Source organism: Lemur catta, chromosome 6, assembly GCF_020740605.2.
Source record: "Lemur catta isolate mLemCat1 chromosome 6, mLemCat1.pri, whole genome shotgun sequence".
Classification (NCBI taxonomy): domain Eukaryota; kingdom Metazoa; phylum Chordata; class Mammalia; order Primates; family Lemuridae; genus Lemur; species Lemur catta.
Genome location: NC_059133.1, coordinates 92,451,932 through 92,474,647, shown reverse-complemented (window position 1 = coordinate 92,474,647; position 22,716 = coordinate 92,451,932). Strand labels below are relative to the sequence as shown.

The following is a 22,716-nucleotide window of genomic DNA, read 5'->3' as shown; positions in this document are numbered from 1 at the left end:
AAACTAGCAAACTGAATTCCACAGCACAACAAAAAGATAATGCACCATGACCAAGTGGGCTTCATCCCAGGGATGCAAGGATGTTTCAACATACATAAGTCAATAAATGTGATTCACCACATAAACAGAAACAAAGACAAAGTCCATGTGATCATTTTAATAGCTGTAGAGAAAGCATTTGACAAAATCCAGTACCTTTTAATGATAAAAACCCTCAACAACCTAGGCATAAAAGGAACATATTTCAAAATTATAGAAGCCATATTTGACAAACCGACAGCCCACATCACAGTCAATGGGGAAATGTTGAAAGCATTACCCCTAAGATCTGGAACAAGGGAAGGGTACCCACTGTCACCTCTTCCATTCAATTATTGTGCTGGAAATCCCAGAAAGAGCAATCAGGAAACAGAAAGAAATGAAAGGTATCCAAATTGGGAAACAGGAAGTCAAACTACCACTTTTCCCTGATGATATAATCTATGTCTAGAAAATCCCTAAGACTCCACCAAAAGCCCCCTGGAATTGATAAATAAACTTAGCAATACCTGAGGTTACAAAATCGGTGTACACAAATCAGTAGCAGTTCTGTATACCAATAATAGTCAAGTTGAGAGTCCAAAGACTCAATACCATCCACAATAGCTACAAAGAAAATAAAATACTTGGAAATATACTTAACCAAGGTGAAAGATATCTACAAGGAGAACTATGAAACACTGATGAAAGAAATCTCAAATGATACAAAAAATGGATATACATATCATGCTCATAGGTTGGCAGAATCAACAGTTAAAATGTCTATACTATCCAAAGTGATTTACAGATTCAACGCAATCCCCATCAGAATACCAATGCCATGTTTCACAGATGTAAGAAAAATAATTTCACACTCTGGAATCAAAAATGGCCTGAATAGCCAAAGCAATCTTAAGCAAAAAGAACAAATCTGAGGCATCTCATTACGAGACTTCAAACTATACTACTAGGCTATAATAACCTAAACAGCATGGTATTGGTACAAAACAGAGACGTAGGCCATGGAACAGAACAGAGAACCCAGATATAAAGCCATCCACATAAAACCAACTGATCTTTGACAAAGCAGACAACAATGTACACTAGGGAAAAGAAGCCCTATTCAATAAATGGTGCTGATAAAATTGGATAGCTACATGCAAAAGAATGAAACAGGATTCCTATCTCTCACCACTTACAAAAATTAATTAAAAATGCATAAAATACTCAGATGTAAGGCATGAAATCATAAGAACACTAGAGGAAAATATAGGAAAAACTCTTCTGGATATCAGTCTAGGCAAAGAATTTATGACTAAGACACAAATGGCAATTAGAACAACACAAAAAATAAATAAATTGGTCTTGATTAAATTAAAAAGCTTGTGCACAGCAACGGAAATGAGCAAATAGGCAACCTACAGAATGGGAGAAACTATTTGCAAACTACATTGGATAAAGTGCTAATATTCAGAATCTACAAAGAACTCAAACAAATCAGCAAGAAGAAAAAAAAAAAAACCACCCCATTAAAAAGCAGTCAGAGACACGAACAGAAGCTTTTCAAAAGAAAATAGACAAATGGCCAAAAAACATATGAAACAATGCTCAATATCACTAATCATCAGGGAAATGAAAATCAAAGCCACAATGAGATAACACCTTACCCCTGTCAAAATGCCTATTATTAAAAAGTCAAAAAATAACAGACGTTGGTGCCAATGCAGATGGAAAGCAATTCTTATATACTGTTGGTGGCACTGAAAATTCATACAACTTCTATGGAAAACAGTATAGATATTCTTCAAAGAATTAAATGTAGACTTACCATTCCATCCAGCAATGCTACTACTGGGTACCTACCCAGTGGAAAAGAAGTCATTTTATCAAAAAGACACCTGCACTCAAATGTTTATTGCAGCACAATTCACAATTGCAAAGATGTGGAATCACCCTGAATGCCCATCAACTCATGAGTGGACTAAGAAAATTGATATATGTGTGTGTGTGTGTGTGTGTGTGTGTGTGTGTGTTTGTGTGTGTGTATCACGGAGTATTACCCAGCCATAAAAAGGAATGAACTAATGTCTTTTGCAGCAATTTGGATGGAACTGGAGACCATTATCTTAAGTGAAGTTTCTCAGAAATGGAAAAACAAACACCACATGTCTTCACTAATAATTTAACACTAATCAATGGGCACACTTGGGCACAGAGAGAAGTAAAAATCATTGGAAACCAAGAAGGGGGGAGGGGGCAAGAGGGGAGGGGTAAAAACCTCCCTAACAGGTACAATGAATACTATTTGGGTGATAGGCACACTAATAGTCCTGGCTCAAGCATTATAAAAGCTATCCATGTACCAAAAACATTTGTACCCCTTAACATTTGAAATAAATAAAATGTCTGTTTATCATTTGAAATTCACTTTGTGAGTATTGTCTTTGCATAGCTTTTCCCAATTAACCATTGGATATTGTATATACCTACATAAAGTCTATATTTATATACTTTAACTCTTTTTGTGCTATATACAATTTATAAGAACTCCATGTGTATATGTATAGTATATAAAATTAATCTCTTTGCATTAAATTTTGCATTTGATAGATATTAACACTTTACATGTTATATAATTTTAAGAGTTCCAACTTTTATCCTTTGTTATAGTGTGTTATTTCTCATATGTCATATATAATATTTCTACAAAAAACATACTTTTTCTACATATAATTTCTGAATGTATAGTCTTCAAATTGTTAAAAAAGAAAAACCAAAATATACCGACTAACTCATTTTACCATCTTTTGGTGTATAGCTTAACAAATTTTCTTATTTTTTTCACTTTTTAATTTTTTTCTTTTTTATACTTTCCTCATGAAAGCAAATTATAAAGTGCAAATTTGATTATGTCTTTCCTCATCTGAATCTTCCAAACCTGACCACCTCTTCAATAGTGCCTAAAATAAAATATGAGCATAGAGTATAGAAGGTAAGAACAATCATTATAGGGTTCCATGCAGCCTTTTCCACTTAGATTCTCACCACTCCTCTTCTCTCCACATAGCCTGTCTGTACTACCACCTGTAGACTATGAGATCTTTCGTTAAACAATCAAGTGTTTGCCAATAGTATCTTTTACCTTTGTATCTTCGGTGCTCAAGACATTACTTGTCACTGTAAATATGTTCCATATATGTTTTTGAATAAAAAAGTTCTTATTGTTCCCTAAAGGTGTGATTCTCTTCTATGCCTCTAGTTTATATATACTGCGGTTTTTTCTTTGGAATGGTCTATCTTTCAGTCATCTTTAAAGTTTAACTTTAGTATCACATCTTATTACAGTATTTACAAACTTTCCTAGGCAAACTTTCTGTATTCCTGTACTGTCTTACATAATCTTTATCATAACATGTTACACAACAGTGATGTATAATGTCTTATCTTTTCCTGAAATTATGCCTGTAATGTCTTCAAAAGATTTATTTATGTTTACCCAGTTTCTCCTTAGCTCCACAAATATACCATTGTTATTGCTTACCATCTATATGTAATTAAGAGAATGATAAGAATCATATTTATTAATATAATAAACTATTATACATTCTGAATATGAATATATACATCTCTAAAAATATGCACATAAACATATTAAAAAATATGTGTAGATACATTCTTTCTTTCTAATGCCAGAGGAGCTCTTAATCTTCAAAAGGAATGCACTTATTTTGAACTCACCTCACCAGGTTATAAATTCCCATTTTCTTTTTCAGTGAGCCTCAGAATGGCCCCCTTTTTCATTCCAGAAATAAGAAGAGATTTAGAAACAGAAATTAGTCAAGTTGCATTAAAATCATCTCACTAATTGGAATTTTCTGAAAGGAAGAAAATAATCCCTGGGAAATAAATCAGACCTCCCCTCAAGTACCTGTGAAACTCTTTGAGCATCGAAAAGCCCTGTCCACAATTGCAATTAGGAAGGCAATCATGTGTGATTTAAGGGGCACAGAAAGTCTTTCCTATCCCTTATATATTTCCTGACATACTAGCAGTATATGTTTCCTATGCCTTAAATGTGTTTCCTGACACAGTAGCAAATTCCAAATCCTTTGGATGGAAGAAGTGAGGTAGGCCCTTTTCGAAACATAAAGGAGCCTTTATGGAGTAAGGACAATGGGTCTTGGGATATTTCATCCAACCCAATAGAGTTATACTGCCTGGAGGCAGGATTGGTGCATTGGTGCTAAATAAAAGTTCAAGGACAAAGAAAGATGGGAAATATGGTTAGTCCTATGGATAGTGATGGCTTCTCCTGCGATAAAGATATGAAAAGTTTAAGCTTTTAGACTTTTGGGAAAAATATAATAAATATCAAGCTTAAGAAAGGAAAGTGGCAATGGAAAAAACTGTGAAAGAGATTTTGGTCAGAAGATACAAATTAGCAAATACGTAGGATAAACAAATCTAGAGATATAATGTACAACATGAGGACTAGAGATTATAAAATTGTACATATGGAGTTCATGCTGTGAGTTGATTTTAGTTGCTCTTGCCACAAAAACAAAAGAAATATCGGTAATTATGTGAGATGACAGATATGTTAATTTGCTTCACTTTAGTTGTATTCTATGACATCATGTTGTATTCCTTCAACATACACAAAAATTTATTTAAAGAAAAAAGAAAAGTTAAACTGCTACTTATGGCAATCTTTTATAAGATTAATTTCTGTTTTAATAAAATGAGGTCAAAGTCATTATATTCTGCTGTGTGGTTCTTTGTATACCTCTGTCAGAAATAATCATGGGCCTCCATATGACTGCAATTTTTACGTCTCAAAGAATAACTGTCAGCTCATTCTGCCATTTTTCCCCTTATATGCACCATAAGCTTCTTATTACGTTTTAGATCTTTTTTCACTGTTAACCAATGTCTAAGCCTTAATTATAGCCACTGGTCTGAATCCTCGGACTATAAACCCTCAAAGAACCCACAGACCTGAGGAATTCAGCATATCCAGATCATCTGCATTCAGGCAAGAATTCATCTCCCGGTATTGAATTTGGTGAACACAATTGTCTCCTCTTGAGGAAACTGACAACAGAGATCGTACGTTAGGGATCAGTAGACCATGATAAAACTTTTCCTTCTTTATGTGTGCTTTTTTCCCAGGAGCACAAACATCAAACATATCTGATCTTTACCCATTCTATTGTTTCCATCCCATTCTACTACCAAGCTTTTCCCTTTTAATGCCACACACTCAGACGGAATAGGCACAAGGCTAAACCTTCCCTATTGCCATTGTATGATGACTCGACTTTCTTCCCCCAAGGAAGCTAGCAGTCTTCCAAAACTCACCAGAAGATTTTCTAAAATCTCTAAAAATCTTTCCTCTCCCCTCCATTCTCTCTATAGTTACAGTCCTTTTTATCTTTCGTCTTAACTATTTAAAAATGCGATTCCTGTCAGTAATATAGTCCTCCTTCAATACTTGAAACACCTGCTGCCAGAAGATATTTCTAAAGAACAGCTTGACCATTTCACTCCTCTACATAATACTCTTCAATGACTATGAATCTTATTACCATGGAATATAAGAACTTCATAATTTGTTCCTTCCATTTTCTTCACACTTATCAGCAGCTTCTCTCCTGGCGCTCAGTGTTTACTTTGCCCCCCAAACAACAGATGTGCTACCCTTTAAGCTTCTCTACACTTGCACATGTTCTTCTCAAGAGTATGCCTCACCCAGTTCTTTGACCCCTTATGTTCAAAATTTTTCTCAAAAGCTTCTAAGAAGCTCCAGTACTTCCCCTTCCCTTTCAGTTAATAACTCTCTTCTCTGTGTTACTTTTATTCCTTATTCATATTAATGTATAATGCTACATTGTAGTTTATTTGTTTCCATATATATTTCTTTCACTAAACTTGAAGTTTCTCCAAGAAAAAAACTTTATTGTCCATGTCTGTATCTTTAGAGCCTAGTATATTGTTTGACAGTATGGTAAAATTTATAATAAGAACATTATAGTAAAAACAAATACATGTTTGGGCAAAAAATATCCTAAACCATGGATAGCATATTCCTAACTATCAATTCTATAATTGATAAGCATGTGAATAGAGCACAGGAATCATCAATGTAGCCAAAGCTCCTTTTCTCTGAAATTTTATTCCCTCTATTTTGAGAAACTGCTCAAACCTCTTCTAGACTCCATCTTTCTAGCCATTTGATACTTGAGTCTAACATTTTTTTTATCCCAAGAGCCCCCTTATCCTGTAGACACATTAGAGAGACCATAATTTAGCTCAGACCTGTAAGCCGCTGTCTCTGTTTTCGCCTCTGAATCCATATGGAGAATGCGATGAGAAGTATAACCCCAAGGATCCCGATTACAATAAGAGAAGAGTGACCTAAGTAAAAGTAAATATGAAGAGAGATAATGTCTTAGCTAAAAGGCCAGGACTACTGACTTTCTTTTAGGCCAGATACAGAGTCCCTGAAGTCAATCTCAAATACTCAGAACTTCTTTTAACCCAAGGCCTCTAAACAAGGAGGACTCTGAGTAATGCAGATAACTGGTCCCATGCTTACTAACCCTGTGACATACCTGCAGGCTTGAATGATTTTCTAGGCGCTGAAATTTCTGTAGGAGAAAAGAGAGAGAGGATTAATTGGTGGAGTAATATATAGAACAAATATTTCTATTTCCTTGTCTGAGCCCTTAGTGCCTCTCAACCAAATAAACTACTCTTTCCCACCTAAACCTAGAGTCCACTACCTGATTTTCCCTGTCTGTGAAGGGATACATATGGATTATATGCTTTTTCTTGGTGAAGGCCAATGTATAACAAGAAATGTTTTCATCAGTCCTTCAGTAGAAATATCATGATTCTCTTCCCACCAGATCCCTATGTGAGTAAGTCCAGCCTTTATACAATGCACTTCACTGCCCACCGGCTCTTTGTTGCCAGAGATTCGAAGCTCAATCCTGTCTTCTGGCACTCACCTGAGCAATTCACAGCAGCATCTTCCTTGTGCCCACATTCACTGTGCCCCCAGCGTCTGGCAGGACAATCCCACAAGGAAGACTCATTCCCTTTGCAATTCACTTCATTGAGCCATATGGGTCCAGTCCCCTGACCAAACTCTTCTGCCTCTTTTAGGGCTTTCAAAGCTGAGCCACAGCCCACCTGTTGACACACCACCTGAGCATCATCCAAGTCCCAAGAGTCATCACACACTGTCCCCCAGGAACCTCCATGCCAGATCTCCACACGCCCAGAACAACTAGTCGTTCCATTTTGAAGTCTTATCTTATCTGAAAAATCAGAGACAAGAGGGTTATTTCTAAGAAGACAAAAGCTTCTAAGGGTTCACAGGGGGAAAGAGAGATTTGAAATTCTTTTTAAAAGATCTATTTTAAAACTTTAATGTGCATTTTTAAATTTACATTTTTATAAAATTTATCTTTGATGAGAGTATATGTGATTTCAGCAAGCTAGGTATATTTCATCCTGGACATAAGGATCATAACATGACTCAGAAAATGTCAAAGGAATAAAGCTATCATTGTAAATGTGTAGTGTTAATTTCTTTCAAATAGAACCTGGGAGTTTGCAGGTAGATGGAAATCTTTTTACAGTTTAAGAAGGTGTAGAATGGGCAATACTTCAGAATTGATCTTTCTGACTTCTTTTCTCCTTGTATTAGTGTAAAAAGATAATATTTGAAATAAAAATGGTAAAGGCAAGGTAGACCATTCATTCAATAGTCAAATGCTGAATCACATATTCTCTACTCCTCATTAGTTTACAGAGAAAGCAAATGAATAAATCGTTCAAGCAGACCATGGACAGTATGGTATTCTTTGGAATAATGATCACTGATCCTGAATATACACAGGCCAAAGTAAATAAAACCAATTACAACAACCAGTTAGAACAGGTATTATCCAGAGGTTACCCATTCTTGCTTAATTAGATCTAACAATTCAAGCTGGTGCAAGGATAGGCAAATAAAACCAACGTGCTTTCTCAGCTGATAGTGGGGCTGCAGAATGGAATTTTCATATGGGCCAATGAATACTCACTGTCACATGTGATCCAGGTCTCCTCTGAGGGACTGGCCAATCTCTGCTTCCATGGAGATGATGGGCACTGCCATAATGTGTCAGGTCCTTTCGGACACTGAACATTGTCCACCCACATGGGCCTTGACATTGCCTTGTCTGAAGATGCAGGGTCCATCTTCCCTTTGTCTGCACAGCCCAGTTGCCTGCATACCACCCCCACAGTGGTTACAGACATGTTACTCCTGCCAACACTGCCCCAAGCTCCATTGTAAAAAACCTCCAGACGCCCTGCACAAGTCTCTTTGCTGGTTTCACTGGTCAGTCTTAGAGACATGAACTCTGCAGTAAAATACAAAATTAATAGTTTCACATCTTTTCTGAAGATTTAGAAGATTCCCTCCCAAATCTCTGATCTCAGAATGGCTTTGAAAATAGGTATAATATATTAATTACTAGTAATTCTTTAGTAACTTCTGGATAGTGTAGTAGATTTTAGTAAAATACAATATTTATTCTCTAAATAACTTATGGTTTCCTAGTCTTGGGTTTCATAGTCAGGAACCTTTTAGATCACCATCAATGATTCTAAGATGCTTTCCAGATCTCAATCAAAGGCTCAGAGCCTTTTTTCATTTACATAGTTTAGATTTTCTCCCAAAAACATTCTGTTGTTTTTTTTTTTTTTTAACTGTTCTTGATAGTTACAATTTAGTGAGACACTCAGGCACTAAAACTAATGTTTTGAGTACATTCTTTTACAATGACATAGTTCTTTTTCTGATACTTCATTGTTTTGCTGTGTATGTCTTCTACCAGATTTATGTCATTAAATAGGAATAAATTATTTCTGGCATATGGAATTTTTTACTTCCCTAAGTTACTGAGTTATGGTACCATTTTCTCCAATATATTACAACAGAGTACATTTTTTTCTATTTCACAATATTTTCTAAAGCTCACTGTGTATACAAAGCAAGAGCAGTAGCCTCTTATGGTAAGTTTTGCCCCTCGGACAAGTAAGTCTCATTTATCTGTCATTAACAATTACTTGGGCATGGTAATTATATTTTTATCTGTAAAATTATGTACTATATATATATATATATATATATCTTCTTGTCCCTTTTAATCTACTTCTTTATTAATACTGTAGTTATCAACTGGTGCCATTGAATCCTTACCCAATGTCCAGCTCCAAATAATATTTATGAAAAACTTAATTATTAAGTTTATTGTCATTTCAATGATATGCAAGCCCATTCCTGGACTTTTTATAATGTTATACGATTTTGCTCATCAAACTCATGCTTCTGGGATCCTGACTCTTGCAATAGTTCCTTTTGAACCTGCTTTTCAGGGAAATCTTTCAGATTAATATCCCTCACCCTACCCTTTGCCTCACCTCAGTCCTTTTTTACATAATTGTGACCAGAGAGTATATGCAGAATTTACCTGAGCAGATAACTCCTGCATCTTCCTTGTGCCTACAGTTGTGCTGCCCCCAGCCATGTGAATGGCACTGCCAAATATGGGATTCTTTTCCAGTGCACTTCATCTCATCTAGCCAGATGGGCCCTGTTCCTTCCCCAAAATGAGCAGAAACAGTGGCATTAATGGCCACTCCACAGCCCAGCTGTCTGCACACCACATGGGCATCGCTCAGGTCCCAGCTGTCATCACAGATGGTGCCCCAGGAGGCCTCGTGATAGATCTCCACTCTCCCAGCACAGCGACCTCCTCCATTTACCAGGCGAAGCTGACCACTCCCTGAAAAGAGAAATGAAAATATTAATAACTTGCATTCCTAAGGATTGAGATCATTTTCATAGATTGGTCACAGATTCTCACCTATGCAGGGAACAGCACTTTCTTCTGGAATGGTAGGGTTTGTTGGTTCTGAAGATGATGAATTGCATGGGGATAGTGTCTGGGACTGGTTTCCTGCAAACACAAAACTGCTCAGTCATATAACATAAAAAATGTTAGGGTGAAGAAGGGTGGTCAGGTGGAGTGTTATATGCATGAGTTGAGGACAAACAACCCATCTATATAACAGAAAGAGGAATGTGGATGGGTTAACAAGGCTTGGAATAAATCAGGTGTTTTGAAAAGGGCTTGGCTTCCTATCTATAGGAAGCACTAGATAACTATGAGGTCCCTGAAAACTAAGTTTATTTGCCCTCTGAAAAGACAATTCAGGCAAAATTCTGACATGCTTTTCATGACCCTTCAAAAGGGATCATTCCGTTTTACTTTTGTTCTTCATCCCTGTAGGCACACCTGCTCTTAAGGCACACCAGCATGGGAGAGGCTTATCATTGGCTACCCTTCATCCTCTTACCTGAGCAGATCACAGAGGCCACCTGCCCTTCAGAACATAGCGATGCACCCAGAGCAGTTACAGGGCAATCTCCCATATGCTGCTCAGTCCCAGTGCAGTGAAACATGTGTCTCCAGACTTGACCATTTCCTTTCCCAAAATGTGCTCTTCCTGGGGTAGAAAGGGCAACTCCACATTTAAGTTGCTGGCAAAGAACATGGGCATCTTCCATGTCCCAGTGAGAGCTGCAGAGGGATCCCCAGGCTCCAAGAGTCTTGAGCTCCACTCTTCCCTCACAGGGGGACTTGCCATTCACCAAGCGGATTTCTGTGTATCCTGGAAGGAGACAGGGCTTTAGAAAAGACAGCTATGACTACTGAACCCTACCCCTTTTACTGTATGGGAATGAATTGAAGATGTTCTCCAGGTCTCACTTGAGCAGACTACTCCAACATTCCTACTGTGGCTACAAGTTCCGTCTAGGCGGGTTGCTACTGGGCAGAGCGAAAGATGGGACTCATTCCCCTCACACTGGAATTCTTCAGCCCAGATCTGTCCATTTCCTTCTCCAAAATGAGCTCCCCCCAGGATAGAGACGACCGTGCCACACTGTAATTCCCTGCATAGCACACTGGCAGCTTCCAGGGAGAAGTCAGAATCACAGACGGAGCCCCATGTGTCACCATGTTTCACTTCAACACGTCCAGAGCAGGGAATGTCCCCTCCAACCAGTCTGGGTTCCCTGTGGGCTGAAAAATAAATAACATTTCAGTGAGACATAACGAGATTCTCAGATTTTCCTTAATGACAAGGGTGAAGAAAAGGGTGAGGAGTGGGGAAGGTGCTCAAAATTGAATGAAATTTGAGGTTGGATAGGTTAAAAAGTCTGTGCCAGCTTTGAGTCTGTCAGTGAAGATAGGTAATACCAATATTCATAATCATAAACATATTAGCTAACTTTTATTTATCACTTGCTGTATAATTCCTGGGATGTAGGCGCTATAACTATGATCACTTTTCTTTTGAGGAAATTGTAGCTCAAAGAGCTTTAGTAGATTCCCCCATATCACCCCCCAGCCATTAAAATTAAGGACAGACGATAAACACTAATTCCTTAGCATACTTTAAAATACTCTCTGCTGTTACCTTAAAAGCTTTTATACCTGTTTCTCTATCAGTCATACTTGATGCTCCAGCCTAAAGATGTTGGGCATCCCATGCTTTTTCAGACTTCTGTGTCTCTGGAGAAACTTTTCTCTCTACTTATAAGGTGTTTCTATGCCTATGTACCTGGGAAAAGGCTACTGCTTTCCAAAGCTACTCAATCTCTCATTAATTGCCTTCTCCAAGAACACACAGTTTAGTACAAGATATATTGATTCAAACGATGATGAACCCCTGCATTCAAATATGTGTTAGATGCAAACTAACAAATAAAGGAGTCACGCGCTCTGTCTGGGCCTATGGAGGAGAGAGCACTGTAAATTTCAACTGGGTTTTGTAAAAAGATGATGAGTTTGCCAAAAAGCAATGTGTGAAACAGCGTTTAAAGAATACATCACCTAAGTGCACATTTGGGAATAACACTAATTGGGTGTGGGGCAGATGTGGGAGGGGCAGAGGATGGGTGTATACCTACATAATGAGTGCGATGTACACTGCCTAGGGAATGGACAAGCTTGAAGCTTTGACTCGGGGGAGTGGTGTGGAGGCATGGGCAACATATATAACCTAAACTTTTGTACCCTCTAATATGCTGGGAAAAAAAAGAATACAGTCATGAAATAGCATTGTGTAATTGAGGAATTATAAGTAACTTAGTATAACTAGATTTCAAAGTGCAAAAGAAAAGACACACCAGAAATTATTGAACTCATACTATGAAGACACTCTTTGTCAAGTTGAAAACCACAACCATCAAGATAAGCGTGAGTTTCTTTTGACATAATCAAAGACAATTCAAAGTATTTGGGAGATATGAGCTCTTTTAATTCATTTTTTAAAGAAAGACAATGCATTTGAAATTGGACCTTCTAAAGGGTTTTATAGATGCTTGCTGTCAAATATCAACAATTTTTTAATCCCTTGATGTTACTATCACCATAATATAGATAAACTGTCAGTCCTTGCCAATTTGCATACTCTGGTTTCTCTTTGGATCTTATAAATCTTTCACCTTATACTGAAATGTCTTAAAAATGTTCTGGATATGACTATATTCTGTATTTTACCAATATAGAATATCTTAACATGTCAAAATTTTACCAGTTATCCACTAAATCTGTACAAAGCAAATCCCTATCCAAATCTGAGATGAAGAACATATCACTTTCTAAACACAGCTCAGAGTTTAAAGCAAACAAATCCTCTACACCATAAATAATTAATGACTTCAGTGGGATGGTCCTTTATTTCTTCTTGTTGATTCATTATTAAAGCATGAAATTCCTCTAAGATATCATTAACTAGTACTCATGTGATTCCATTCCACTGTTGGATAGCCCTAAATATTTAAATAAAGGCAGTTTCTTTTATCAAGCCAAATTCAACTTTCTTGTAATTTCTCATGCTTTCATCTGGATCCATCTTGAACAAAATAAAGCAAAACATAAGCAGTGAAAAATAAAACAACAAAAAAACAAATATTTTCTCTTCCATGGGAAAAACTTGTTAAGCACTTGAAAACAAGTCCCTTCTTTAAATATTCTCTCATTTCTTTTGTCCTAAAATGTTTGATTCAGAACAAAGGAGGAAATTTTCCACCCAGAAAGTGACTTGGAGACTCCACTCTCAGCCTTTATTTCATGAAGAATCTGCTGGTAACATATTAATCTATGCCATGGATTGGTTTCCTTATATCATATATTCCTTATACATTGTAAGAACATTGGAAATTTTGCTCTTTAAGGGATTTTTATTCCTGCTAAATCTATGATGCACATTTACATAAAAGCCATTAAGTGAATTTTTGCCAATTTAGCTCCAGTGATCAATAAATTAAGCTTTCTCCAAGCCTAAGTAACTGAATCTGTATTTATTTCTTTCTCTAGAAAAATGAATAAATAACAAGTGTAAGAAATACTTAATGAGAATTACTTTCTTTTGTTTAGTAGTAGATAAAATATACAATATTATTTGAAGAAGCACTAATACATTTTCACTATTTAGTGCTTTCCAGACTTTGAAGAAGTATAGATCATTATAATCCCAGAATTATTTCTCAGACCTCAGTAAAAACACAGCACAACTCAAATGAACTGTTCTTAAGGTCAGATGTCTTCTACAACACATACATAGACATCACAACAAAATGTCTGGGATTCAAAGTAATTTTGTGACCAAAATTTCCTAGACCTCTTTCTGGCTGGTTTGTCTAAACCACACATCAGAGATAAATTATTGCCTTACCTTTCTAATTTTCCTGCTTCACTGAATTCTTCTGGTCCTTTTCAGCTATATAGTCTTATGTTATTTAAAAGTCTAAGAATTGAAAGAGATTATGGAATTTGTAGCTTGAATTTGACAGTCACAGAGACAGCATGTCCATCATTTTTTTCTTTTGGAAATGTTGTGAAAATATCAAGTAAATCCTTTTCCACAGAGGTTGCACTAATTTGCAGTCCCACTAGCAGTGTAAGAGTGTTCCTATCTCTCCACATCCTCGCCAGCATTTGTTATTTTGGGATTTTTTGATAAAGGCCATTCTCACTGGGGTTAGTTGATATCTCACTGTATATGTATACAATGGAATACTACTCAATTACAAAAACAATGGTGATCTAGTATCTCTTATATTTTCCTGGATAGAACTTGAGCCCATCCTCCAAAGTGAGGTATCACAAAAATGGAAGAATAAGCACCACATGTACTCGCCAAGAAATTGGCATTAACTGATCAACACTAGAGGGCACACATGGTAGTAATAGTCATTGGGGCTTGGGGGGCTGGGGGTGGATAAACTCACAACTAATGGATGCAGTGAGCATTGTATAGGGGAAGGGCACACCTCTAATCCTGACTTGGGTGAGGCAGAGTCATAACATGTAACCAAAATGTTTGTACCCCCATAATATCTTGAAATTAAAAAAAAATCAAGTAAATCAAGAAACAAAATTGCAAATTTATTACTAGCCAAACAAGTAAAAAGTTAAAACCTAGGCCCGCAAATAAGTAGAACTTCCAAAAGCTACAGAAATATAACAAAAGAAAGCAAAGGGTGCACATGGCAAATAGCAAACAAAATGCAGTTCTGTAAAGTAAGCGGCCCATCTTAAGCTGCAAACTTATGTTATTTAGGATTTCTATTATATGCAGCTGAGTAGAATTCTGAATAATTCGGAATGTGTTACCATGACTGAGGTATTCTAGTAATGAAACCTAAAATATGGTTGTGGATGAATGGGGTTGGTAGGCAGAATACACTACTGACTCAGCTATTGTAGGCTAAAAAGATAATGAGTCTTGTTATCCGTGGTAAAATATTTGGACAAAAGTCATTTTGAAAAGAAAAACTAGTGCTCACTAAAGCTAAAAAAAAATTGGAAATTGTAGAAAATGTAAACAGATGGAAAAATCTACCTTGCTCATGGATTGATAGAATCAATATCATTAAAATGTCCATACTACCTAAAGTGATCTACAGAATTAATGCAATCCCTATCAAAGTACGATCATCATTCTTTACAGATCTAGAAAAAATAATTCTACACTTTGTATGGAACCAGAGAAGACCTCGTATAGCCAAAGCAATCTTAAGTAACAAGAACAAACTGGGACATGTCAGTCTACCGGACTTCAAGTTGTACTACAAGGCTATAGTAACTAAAACAGCATGGTACTGGCACAGAACAGAGACATAGACCTTTGGAACAGGACAGAGAATCCAGAGATGAAACCATCTGCATATGATAATCTAATCTTTGACAAAGCAGACAAAAATATACACTGGGGAAAAGAATCTCTTTTCAATAAATGGTGCTGGGAAAACTGGATAGTTACATGCAGAAGAATGAAACTGTATCCCTACCTCTCACTTCTCACAAAAATCAATTCAAAATGGATAACAGACTTAAACCTAAGGCATGAAACCTTAAGAATTCTAGAAGAAGGTGTCAGGAAGACCCTTTCAGACATTGGCCTAGGCAAAGAATTTTTGAAGAAGACTCCAAAGCCATCACAGCAGCAACAAAAATAAATAAATGGGACCTGATCAAATTAAAAAGCTTTTGCACAGCCAAGGAAACTATCATCAGAGCGAATAGACACCCTACAGAATGGGAGAAAATATTTGCTCTCTACACATCCAATAAAGGGCTGATAACAAGAATCTATCTAGAACTTAAAAAAATCAACAAGAAAAAATCAAACAACCCCATCAATAAATGGGCAAAGGAAATGAACAGAAACTTTTCAAAAGAAGACAAAATAATGGCCAGCAAACATACAAAAAATGCTAAGCATCTCTAATCATCAGGGAAATGCAAATCAAAACCACAATGAGATATCACCTAACCCCAGTGAGATTGGCCTCTATCAAAAAATCCCAAAACAACAAATGCTGGTGAGTATGTGGAGAGATGGGAACACTCTTACACTACTGGTGGGACTGCAAATTGGTGCAACCTCTGTGGAAAAGAATTTAGAGATACCTCAAAGAGCTAAAAATAGAAATACCATTCGATCCAGCAATACCACTATTAGGCATCTACCCAAAAGAGCAAAAGACATTCTATAATAAAGACATCTGCACCCGAATGTTTATGGCAGCACAATTCACTATTGCAAGGATGTGAAAACAACCCAAGTGCCCGTCAATTCATGAATAGATTATTAAAATTTGGTATATCTATACAATGGAATATTACTCAACTATAAGAAAGGACAGTGATCTAGCACCTCTTATATTTTCCTGGGTTGAGCTTGAGGCCATTATCCGCAGTGAGGTATCACAAGATAGGAGGAATAGCCTCCACATGTACTCGCCATCAAATTGGCACTAACTGATCAACACTATGGTGCTCACACGGTAGTAATATTCTCCAGGGATTAGGGGGTTGTGGGGGTTAAACTCACAACTAATGGATGTGGTGAGCATTGTAGAGAGGAAGGGCATGCCTCTAATCTGTGCTTGGGTAAGGCAAAGACATAAAATGTACCCTCATAATATCCTGAAATAAAATAAAAAATAATAATAATTACAAAAATTGGAAAATATATCGGGGAAAAATAGCAAAAAAACCTAAAAAAAAAATCAGAATGTTAGCATGATTTAGATCCTCCTTACCATTTTTAGCATTAAGAGAGAGAGATATTAGAGATATGAACTCAGATGACAAATAGCCAAGACAGCAAGCAGAAATGGGAGAAGTACTAATTTTTTAAGGAAGGTATGCTCTACCTGCAGTTGTTTTACATAGTTAATTGAGAGCCCTGTAATTTGGAACTTGCAGAATTGGAAAAAATAAAAACCTTAATTATCTTGTGTCCCAAATTGAGGTGATGATAAAACTGTAGTTTTAGCATAAGATAAGATTGCTGCTCCACATAAAAAGACAATGATTCTACCAGCAAATACAGGACATAGGTCTTGTCTTTCCTCCCAAAGCCATAGTTTCAAATGGCCTTGAGGCAGTGGTGAATAGTTAAGAGAAAGGGCTGGTCACAGTATAGATCAATATGTGTATACATGCTCTTGAATATAGTTCCTTTCACATGGCATTGTATTAAAGCAAATAGACTAGAAGCTTACTAAGTTTGAAGAGAACTGTTTTACTGAGGACAGCTGACATCAGCCATTGATGGTTCAATTTTTAAAGTGATCCAAGAGTCCCTATGCTAATGTTAGCAGAAAGTGGGTTATGGAAGGTATACTGTCCCCAGATAGGTAGGTATACTCTCCAAACCAAACTCGGAGGCAAGTACAAAGAATAATGCACCAGGAAGAACTGTCCTGAGAGCAGAACCAGGGCCCATGAAGGACAATGGACAGAGGACACCTTCTCAGAGGATAGCACTTTGCTTCTGTCAGATTGGCTTACCTAGGAACATACTGAGTTGCAGGGCAACTCATCCTTCCTGTGCAGCAGGATTTGATAATTACTGCAGAAAATCTATTCTGGATGTTTCTTGGTGACCACAGAGCCACAAAAACTTAGGTAAGCCTTAAACTGCTTACCTATTCAACTTATTTTAATGAGAAAAAAAGTAAATATTGTCTTTCTTTAGCCACTGTAACTTGGTTTTCTTCTAGATGCAGTTGAGCTTAATGCTAATTAATGTAAAATACAATTACTAAAAAAATACAAAACTTTCTAAATTTAGAAGGAAATTAGCAGACATAAAAGTATGTCTACATATGCCTATAGACACGCAAAGCCCCACAAAGTCATACAATGAAGTTTCTTTAACATAACACAACAATACATAAAGGCAAAATATATCTCTCATCTCAAAAGAGTAATCCAATCAAATTTCTTTAAAAAAAAATCCCTATTCTATGCCGAATACAAGTAATGCACCTAAAACTGATTTATAAAGTGTAAAAATAAGAGAACAGAAACTAAATAAAGCAGTGGTCATGATATTAGTGTCAGAAAAGTTTGATTCAGAACAAAATCCATTCAACTGTAGAAAAAAGATCAATTCACCATAACTACACAACATAAGAAGAACTCTGTCTCTATATTAACAAAGCACCAACACATTAATTATATGATACTGTTACAGGTGCACCCAGTGGAAAGCCTGTAACCTAAAATATTTATATTAATAAATCAAAAAAAATAAAAATTAATTAAGATTCAAGTCAAGAAGTTAGGGGCAAAAAAGAAAGCTAACTTTAGGAAATCAGAAGTTAATTAATAGAAAGAAAAACAAATTTTAATGAATCAGAGAGCAAATAAAAGTAGCATTAATTTTTAAAATTCCAAATGGTTTTTTTAAAAAATAAATAAGCTAAACTAATAGCCAATCTTGTCAAGTAAAAGAAATTAAAAGCATAAATGAATGCACCCAGTAATAAGAAAAGTCACAGATAAGTAATTGCAGATAGTGATATGAAATTATGATCAAGAAATTTAAAAAAGAAATTTTACTGAGTACTCATGGTATAGAACAATTTATATAACATGCTGCCATTTGGATAACAAAAGGAGGTGTTACCTATACAAAGATTTGCTTGTATTTTCTTGTATTTGTATAACATATCTCTTAAATGATATATAAATACTCCAACTATATGAGAGGACAATTGAGTAGCTGGGGGCAATAGTGGGGGAAGAGTTTATACCTCCATATTTTGAAGTTTAAGCTATGTAAAATATATTGCCTGGTCAAGAAATCTTTTTAAAAAGGTAATATAGCAATTCAAATTTATATCTTAAATGATTACTTTTTAAATCAGAGGATAATTTCTACCTAACCAGACCTAAACACAATTTGCAATATCAGGGGAAGGCACCTAGGCACAGACATAGGTTGGGAAGTATCTGAGGCAATATCATTGGTTAGTGGACATGCAGAGCATAAAAATTTCCACCTGTGACTAGGTCGCTAAATGTTTAATGATTTTCTCTTACAATGTTTTCTCGAAAGTCTTTTCACCACATAAATAAGAATTATGTCAATTTATTACTTTGAATTTGTTGAAAAGGCATCACTTTTCAACAAAGTTAGCCTTTTTATAAATATAAATAGCATAAAATACTAAAGATTACCCACAAGCCTAACCAACTCTCAGCTCGCCTTTGAGCTTTTTAAAGAGGTTGCAGTGAAATATCCACAGATGTTCAGAGAGAAGAAAATTGTTTCACAGTATAATGGAGGGAGCCAAAGGTTAAGTCACGTCAGTTTATCCAACATAGTTATTTTTTAATGCCTTTGGTGACATTCCCATGAAAGATATATTTAATTCTATCTTAAAAATTGTAATCTCCCTTCATCTCTTACACCTCCATTGATTTAAAAGTTACTCAAAAGCCAAAGTGAGCAAACCCTAAATACTTCCAGCTAAGGTGCAATATGAATTGTAAGTTTATCTAAGACTCTCACAGTGGAATTCCTATGACATTTTCTGGTTTTTTGAGAGTGATCTAGTCATAGGGATCAATGTTTCTTTTCAGTTTCAAGGGTATTACTGGCAATTTATACTCTTGGAATTAAACAACTTCTTAACAAGTTGACTGAAAGTCATACCTGAGCAGGTAACTTTGGCTTCTTCGTAGTGATCACAGGAAAGTCCACCCCATTGCCAGTTCTTGCAGTCCCAAAGAGAAGTTTCATTTCCATTACAGCTGCTTACAAACAGCCATGTGTTTGTTGGCTTGATTTTGGAATACTTTTGATAGGATGTTTTGAGTGCAGATCCACATCCCAGCTGCCTGCAAACTACATCAGCTTCTTTCAGTCCCCAGCCTCTGTCACACACCTTCCCTAATAGTTTCTGAATTTCCACCTCAACTGTCCCAGCGCACTGGCTGCCTCCACCTTGAAGTCTTAGCTCCAGATCTGATCCATCTGCAAAAGAAACGTGGACTTATGCCATAGATACATATGAAGCTTAGCTTCCGCAGGATATTTTTTATCATTCTTCTTCCCTGATACCGAGACACTGGAAATTATGGCTTATCTATTTCCTGAATTTTTAAGAAAAACAGTGTAGACCATGAGTTTGGTTAGAAATGGGATTGTAGTTTCAAGGGTTAATAAAAATTGTCAATGGGAGAAAAATATGAGCAATTTAGCCCTAAAAGATATTCCTGTAAAATTGTGTCTATCTGAGCTCCAGGTAGATTTAGAGTTTGAAGTGTGGTCCCTAACAGCAGTCTGAATAATTATTACAGAGAATGGAGTCAGACAACCCTTCAAACTAGTTGAATAAGGAATGCATCAAAGATTCCTCACAACTATAAAGGAATTCCTAGCAAGGAATTTATTATGTACTTATACCTCTCACATCTCACATCTATTCCTACTCCTAAAAGGCACAGGTCTTTCTCTCTCTGCTTTTCTTTTTGTTTAGTTTTGTTCTAACTTACCAGAACATGTCACACCAGCATCTTCATTATGATTGCAATAATGCTTTCCCCATTCGTGGTGTTCACACTGCCAGACAGCAGGTTCATGCCCTTTGCAGGAAACACTGTCAAGCCAAATGTGTCCAGATCCTTCACTGGCATTAACTCGACCAATGGCAGTGATGGCAGTTGGACATCCCAGTTGTTTACACACCACAGCAGCATCATTACTGTCCCAGCCGTCATCACACACTGTCCCCCATTCTCCTTGGAATTTCACTTCTAATCTCCCTGAACATTCAGTGACTCCGTCTACCAGTCTCAGGCTCAGATCGGCTCCATCTGTAACAGCAACACACAAGTCAGCCATAAGGAAACAAGAACAAGGGACTATAAATAGCTACAGCTAAGACAAGGGAAAAAGGAGAGAGGTAAGTAGAGACAGAAAAAACCATGACATGCTGTGGAACCACTGAAGCCATTAAAGGTGGAAGGAGGAGAGGATGAGGCAAGAAGACAGGAGTTTTTGTAGAGAGAGTGCACACTACAGGAAGTGTTCCTAATGTGAGGTCCAGGGGCTGAATTTTATCTGGAGATCTGCTTGTTTCACCACCACAGAGTTTTTCTTAGACTATTTATTTTTCTTGTTAGAATATATTTGCATGTGTTTAAGTGGCACCACCTACTTCAGGTTGTCTCCATATGAAAGGCAACACTGCCTTTTGCCCTGACTCCATTCTCTATCCACACTGCCTGGTCTGAATGATATATCTGGTCCCTTAGTGACCACTTGCTTAATTTAGAGGGAGAGCAAAGAGGCTTTGTCATTACTGCTGTCACCTTCCTGAAATCAGTAATCCTCAAAGAACAAATCCTGATTATGAAGACTATCCTGTAATAAAATAAACTGCTGTTTTCCTCTGGCAATTTCAGTTTTTGTTTCCATGCTCCTGTTTACTGTGATGCCTCAGCACGTGCAGATGGGGGCCTAGAGAGATTTTCATGGGTAAGAAAGAACGGAAGGTACATGCTATGTTTTTTTCTACCCCAAATCCCTTTCACTTTCTTCAGCTAACAAAACCCATCTTTTCTGTAGGAATCCCATTTTGGGGGTTCAGACTGTAGACGGTCACATTATTCAACAAGAAAAAGGCCAGTTAAGGGATGGAGAAAGAGACAGATCCCAGGTGGCACCGTTTAAGCACTTGAAGCCAGCCATGCATTAAGCCAACTATGCCACCTATACTCTCTGGATTTCACAATTTTGTGAGCCAGTATTCTCTTCTTTTTAAATTAGTTTGTATTGAATTTCCTCCAGAGAGAGAGAGAGAGAGAGAGAGAGAGACCTGGTGAAGATAGGAAGGAACATTTTTAGTCTAATTGTATTTTCCTAGGTGTTCTCTGGGCTTCACGATACACTAAGTCTCCTTCAAACTAAGAGCTCAAATGAAAAAAGAAGAGTGATATCCCTCCACACACAAACCCATTGCCCCGGTCCCCTACCTAAGCATGGAGTGAGAAAGTCTCTAGACAGACACAGAGCATACTTGCACCATGGTTGTAGCATAAATAAGGCTTTAATAGGAAAACAAAATGTTGATTTTTTAAAATTTGATTCTGTGACTTTGAACTAATGATTTGGGAAGTGAATGTGGCTGAAGGGGAGACTTTTGTTGGTTAGAGGATGATAAGGCCGGTGGTTTGCTTTTAAAACTCCTCCTATAGCCGGGCCCCTTGAGGTTTTAGTTTCTCAGCATTTTCAGTGACTGACATAATGTAAATTCTGACGAGACCCTTGATTGTGTGCACCTAATAACCACTTGCTCCCTGCCCAGCTCCCCTTGTTCTCACAGTAATCATTAATTGCTGATGTACTGGCTTTTTTCAAACAGGAGGTGACAACTCCAGGGTCACAAGATAAGTTTATGAGTTCATTTCGCAGAAGGAATGAATGTCTTTGAGGAAGTTAACTGCTGATTCTCAGAAGTCTAGCTGCTCAAATGCTATCTGAGACTGAAGAAACATAGACTTCACCCCCTCCCTTACTCACTAGTGGCGTCAAACTTCCTCACTTCATCTCTTTGGGTAGTCTGATCTAAGAGATTTTTCTCTCCTGTCCTCTTGCTTTGGCCAAATCAAATAAACGTTTCTCTGTCTCAAGCACCCGTGTCACAGTGTTTGGCTTTAGGTGGGCATCAGGTACAAGAGCCTTAATTTGGGGTTCTACAACACTCCAGAGAGCAAAATTTCTAGTTAAGCCTGCCTGCCTTCTTCGCTGTCTTTCTTT

The 22,716-nt window shown here is 37.0% G+C and overlaps 1 protein-coding gene across 1 annotated transcript in view; it reads right to left on the bottom strand.

The window, feature by feature from the left end:
- The window catches only part of CD163 (CD163 molecule), a 33,992-nt gene that overhangs the window by 5,496 nt on the left and 5,780 nt on the right, over positions 1-22,716 (bottom strand). The window contains exons 5-16 of the mRNA XM_045554416.1: positions 20,451-20,771; positions 19,609-19,929; positions 10,851-11,165; positions 10,438-10,752; positions 9,945-10,037; positions 9,549-9,863; positions 8,115-8,435; positions 7,032-7,343; positions 6,633-6,668; positions 6,337-6,435; positions 5,017-5,112; positions 3,757-3,810 (exon numbers count right to left, since the gene is read on the bottom strand). Of these exons, the coding sequence (XP_045410372.1) occupies positions 3,788-3,810; positions 5,017-5,112; positions 6,337-6,435; positions 6,633-6,668; positions 7,032-7,343; positions 8,115-8,435; positions 9,549-9,863; positions 9,945-10,037; positions 10,438-10,752; positions 10,851-11,165; positions 19,609-19,929; positions 20,451-20,771 (2,567 nt within the window). The 3' untranslated portion in view covers positions 3,757-3,787. The remainder of the gene's footprint in view (positions 1-3,756; positions 3,811-5,016; positions 5,113-6,336; positions 6,436-6,632; positions 6,669-7,031; positions 7,344-8,114; positions 8,436-9,548; positions 9,864-9,944; positions 10,038-10,437; positions 10,753-10,850; positions 11,166-19,608; positions 19,930-20,450; positions 20,772-22,716) is intronic.